At 28.6% G+C, this 5,180-nt stretch overlaps 1 protein-coding gene across 1 annotated transcript; it reads right to left on the reverse strand.

The window, feature by feature from the left end:
- Window positions 1-3,352: 3,352 nt before the first annotated feature.
- LOC120088984 (transcription factor bHLH162-like) lies at window positions 3,353-4,960 on the reverse strand. Its single transcript, XM_039046423.1, has 3 exons — window positions 4,829-4,960; window positions 4,377-4,727; window positions 3,353-3,535 (listed from the first exon to the last, which is right to left on the reverse strand). The coding sequence occupies exons 1-3, from the start codon at window positions 4,958-4,960 to the stop codon at window positions 3,353-3,355; spliced, it is 666 nt and encodes a 221-aa protein (XP_038902351.1).
- Window positions 4,961-5,180: the final 220 nt, after the last annotated feature.

The raw sequence follows: 5,180 nt of genomic DNA on the forward strand, positions 1-5,180 counted from the left end.
GGTTTATTTAATATTTTCATAAAACTACACGTTATTTTATATGTCGTTGTCATATTGAAAATATCTTTCCAAAAACTACACGTGCTATTTTAGATGTCATTGTCATTTTAAAAATATCTTTCCATTCATTTGCTCACACATTATTCTTATTTTGTTCAAAATAATTAAGAGAGTGTCAATATTCTGAACAAAACTTGTTGACTCCAATAACAAGGCGGGCTGTTATAAGAAAAATAATAAAAAAAATATAAGTGGGGATTTAGCTACTTTGGTGAAAGACGACGATTGACTCTGATTCTCCATGTTCAAAATTGTCTATATCCTTGCATAAAATTTTCAACTACTTTATTCCGAGTAGTTATCTCACCAGGTTTGAGCGAATATGCCTATTGTCTGGCTTCATCCCTTAATGAGAAGGAAAAAGTGACATTTGGATCACTTCTGGTGTGATTCCAGGAATTACGAATGTATTGCATATCTCCACAAGGTTTTCAAGTGAGTGTGAGTCTTCTTCTGGTGAATCTCCAAACTATCTAGCACCTTGAATCATTTGGAGCATTACAAATTTCATTTCAAATCTTTGCCCTTCAAACATAGGGTGTATGATGTCCGGTGAAAAATCATAGAGATTAGGCGACACATATTCCCTAATGTGCATATTTCTATCATTAACCACTAGGATGAGGTTGTTAATTACATTGACAGCATTTCCTAACGGGTTGGTCGCAAGCCTTATATTGACTAAATTTTGTGGCAGGTGTTTGTTGTTGTTGTGTTGACCTACCATGTTGCGTTACTTTTGCCTTCAACGCTCTATTAGATCTTGTTCTTTGCCAGAAGGTTCTTCAATCGCTAGGTTGTATGTTAGTTCCAATGTGCTCCCGTTGCTCATATAACTTTTGCAAGCTCGGCTAAACTTGCAATACACCTTTAACTGAGAATGAAAAAATAAAAAAGAACTGAAATTGAATTAGTTAGAGAAGTTCCGGACAACAATGCTAAAAACTTGTTGTTCGATTTTGAAAATGATTATCTTGTTACTATTGATATCTCGAATTATCTTAAATTAAACACATGTTTCTCTTAATCAAGCCCAAGTATAAACTTGGTTAGAGTATTCTAATGAGTATCGGGGTAGAACATAGGGACTTTTATGACAACTAATTAATGTTGGTCATCTAATGATTTTCAAACTTCAAGATTAATTGTTAACAAGAGCTAGCTCAACTGCCATAGCTTAACTAAATAATTAGATTCGACTTAGATTAGATGTAGACTGATTACTAGAATACCAATGTCTTCAAAATTGAATCACCTATCCATATGTTAAATGATCAAAATAAGTCTTATAATTTCTCCCACAATATTTAGAGTCAAATCAAGTGAATTATTATTTTTTACAATGTCATTTAGAATTTAAAAATATGATTTAGTTGGTTTATATACATATGTACACACACAGATATATAAACTTAAAATCTAAGGTATGAAGATTATCCTTGTTTATAAGGTGCAACGATGGTGACACAATATTTTCAAATATTTTGAATTTTGTGCGTTAAAAGACAAGACTGAATTTTATGTTAGGTGAAGATGCTTCAAAAATATAAAAATCTCTTTTCCTAATTTTCAATTTATATATATATTAATATATATATTGAAGCAAAACAACGAATAGTCCATAAAATTAATTTTTATTAGGGAGTTTTCAAAAATAGAAAGAAAACTATTTACACAAATAGTAGAATTTAATCATTTTTTAAATTTATAGAAGTCTATCGATGTTCATATTAGTGATTTTATATTTTTATATAAATAGTTTGCACCTATTGTTATGTAATAAAGAATTACTGAACAATTGTTATAGTAATTTTACTAAACGATTGTGTGCCGATCGTGTATAATTACTAAACGATTCTTTAATTTCATTTAGGTCGAGGGTTTGTTCTATAATTTTCCAGAGGTCAAAAGTTCAACCCTCGACCTCTTTCAAAAATTTCTCCTCTTCCTTTACAAATCTTCTTTATTTTTCGACAGGTCAAGAGTTGAACCCTCGTCCTTTTCTTAATTTCCTTTAGGCGAGGGTCAAACCCCCGATCTCTTCTTTATTTTCGACAGGACCCTCGATAAAATATTTTAAACAAAATCCCCTCTCGAAAAACTCCAAAACAACCATAGATTTCTAAATAGTTTCAAACCACTATATTTTCCTAAATTATTTTCTAAATCACAATATTAAAAAAAAAAAAAAAAAAAAAAAAAAAAAAAAAAAAAACTCCAGGTAATGATGCTTCAAAAATATAAAAATCTCTTTTCCTAATTTTCAATTTATATATATACATACATATATATATATATATATGAAGCAAAACCAGGAATAGTCATAAAATTGAATTTTTAAAGGAGATTTTCAAAAATAGAAAAGGAAAACTATTTACACAAAATAGTAGAATTTAATCATTTTTTAAATTTATAGAAATCTATCAGTGTTTATTAGTGATTTTTTACTATTTATAAATAGTTTGACCTTCTTTCTAAATTTAATTTTTAGTTATGTCTAATAAATTTTGGACATTGAGTTCTCAATAAACTATTAGGTAGCCGTTCTTTTTTATATATAAAAAAAGTTTGCACCTATCTCCATGGTATGGTATTTTTCATTTTGGACATAATTATCTTTCATGATACTTTGTGTTTGGAATCGCACAAATGAATTCATATCAACTAAGATAATTATTCTCACTTATATAATATGTTTATCTCTTCCATAATGTAGGACTTTGTTAGTTTGCTCACATTCCTAACCATTTATAATTTTAAACCATATTTTAAACAAATATAATATAAACAATTTGACTTCCCAATCCCAAAAAGAAAAAGGAAATTCATCAACATATAGTTTAGACTAGTAGACAAATAATCAAATTGATATTTTGTTACTAAGAAAATAATTGAATACAAATTGCACCAACTTTTTTGGTTTACTTTTTGTGTCCAACACAATTTGTCACATGTAGTGAACTATCCTTTCTATTTAAAAAAAGACCTAAATATTTCTATGTTATTAAATAAACCAAATAAACTTAGAACACAATCATTTGTCGAACTATAATTTGATAAGTGGAAATATTTTTTTCATTTCTTTCAAGAAAAAATATATATATTTATATCTTTATCATGTAATTGAAATAGAAAAGTAAAATTTATAGAAGAACGATATGCATGGTTTTGAAGTTTAATTAGACAAAGAAACACAGTGGCTATGTATTGAATATCCTTCAATAATGAGTGGTAACATGTTGCTCAGCGTAGGACAACATGCATATAATAATTAAATTTTTTCTTCAAATATCTAGTGGCTCCAAAAATTGTAATCGGAACTCATCGTCGGAACGTCCGCCGGAAAATTGGTTCCGCCGTGACTGCTGGAAACTGCCACCGCCTGTATTTCTGGATCATTGTTGGGTTCGTGAACCAATTTTTTTAGTCTCTCTATCAGTTTTGTTCCTCCAAATTCATACACCACGTCTTCAATCTACTCCCATAATAACCATAAAAAAAAAAAAACAATCATTTTAGTTCATTTTTATTTCATGATATTTGTTTTATATCTTTTAAAAATTTAAATTTGTAAACACTACTTCATAACTATGAGTTTATTTATTTCATTATTATTCAATTTTTACTAATATTCTAAAAAATAAGCAAAAATTTGAAAGCTAAAAAAAAAAAAAGAAGTTTTCAAGTACTTTATCTTATTTTTAGAATTCAACGAAAAATTTAATTGTTTATGAAAGAAAACAACCATTAATTTTAAAAACAAGAAAACTAAAATCAAAATCATTATCAAACGAAACCTAAGATATGTATTTGATATTCAATTAGTTTAAAAAAAAAATTAAGTAATTTACAAAGAATACTTACACTTATTGAACTCTTTTGTTTTATCATATACCTTTTTATGAGTGTTTTTAAAATTCTAACTTTGAAAACTAAAAAAGTCTTGAAAAAAAAAATGTTTTGAAACAATATAAAACAAGAAAAAACTATATAGTTAGAAAATCATGGAAAAGAAGCAGAGTTTTCAAAACAATTGAAAATTTCTAATGTTACATAGGCACACATACTCCTTCCACTAGATTGTCACATGTCACATAATTTTTAAATACTTAATTTGTTTATAATAATGAAGGTTTTTTCATGCTTATCAAACAGGTTTAATAGATTAGGAATATGCCTGGAAAAAAAAAATCTAGTACCTTACTCCTTTCATTAAGCACGTTATTCACACAATTCTTAAATGTTTTTTATATATGGGCATTCAATAAATGAAGTTATACTACCGTAGTATGCTAGAAATTTTTTTGAACATATACCTCAGTGTGGAGTGAATATATGATGGTATTTTCTAGAATGGAATAACTAATATTGATGATCTCGACTCTCTCCTCATCAAAGATACGAATAATCTCATAAAATATAGACCGATCCTCCAACCCAGTCGTTAAAACCACCTCCACAGCAGAACCCATTTCTTTGATTTTCAGTTCAGGTACATTCCTATTCGGGCTCATCGACAATGCTGTGTATGACGACGACGACGACGACAATTTCGACTTTCTCAAAAGTCTCTCCTTCTTCTCCTCATCCTTCTTCAAGTTTATCTCCAATGATTTAATGTACTTTATTGCTTTGTCTATCTGGTCCAACACGGTTAGTGGTAGTTCCTACATTTTTTAGTGAAAAAAGGGCACCATTAATACTGTAATAATAAATGGGAAAAAAAAGATAAAGATACAAAAAGAAAATTAAAAAAAAAAAAACAAACATTTGAGTGAGAGATTGGGAGGAGGGAATTCAAGTTGGTGTAAAGTGATTTCATTTTGTTTCTGCGATTTTTCTCCATCACCTTTCTTTCAACTTTGTTATTTTGTGAGTTCAACTCACGATTTTCCGCCATGAAATAATAATAAGAATAAGAATAAGAATAAGAATCAAATGTAAGAAAGAAATTAAAATGGAGTTATATGTATATATAAAATGGTGTTATATATATATATATAGGGGAAGAATGGGGTGTGACGTAAAATTCGATACGAGGGATTGGCGTTTGATGAGGATAGACGGATCACGTGGTCAGCCGTCATGTTGGAAAAATATTAGCAAAGGATCAAACACAA

The sequence above is a fragment of the Benincasa hispida genome, chromosome 10 (assembly GCF_009727055.1).
Source record: "Benincasa hispida cultivar B227 chromosome 10, ASM972705v1, whole genome shotgun sequence".
Lineage (NCBI taxonomy): Eukaryota > Viridiplantae > Streptophyta > Magnoliopsida > Cucurbitales > Cucurbitaceae > Benincasa > Benincasa hispida.

Bases quoted from the DNA above. Each gene is read 5' to 3' on its own strand.
- LOC120088984 (XM_039046423.1), bottom strand. From the start codon at position 4,960: ATGGCGGAAAATCGTGAGTTGAACTCACAAAATAACAAAGTTGAAAGA. The intron at 4,728-4,828 runs GTTTGTTTTTTT...TAAAAAATGTAG, and splicing joins TCCCAATCTCTCACTCAAAT to GAACTACCACTAACCGTGTT. The intron at 3,536-4,376 runs GTATATGTTCAA...TTATGGGAGTAG, and splicing joins TATATTCACTCCACACTGAG to ATTGAAGACGTGGTGTATGA.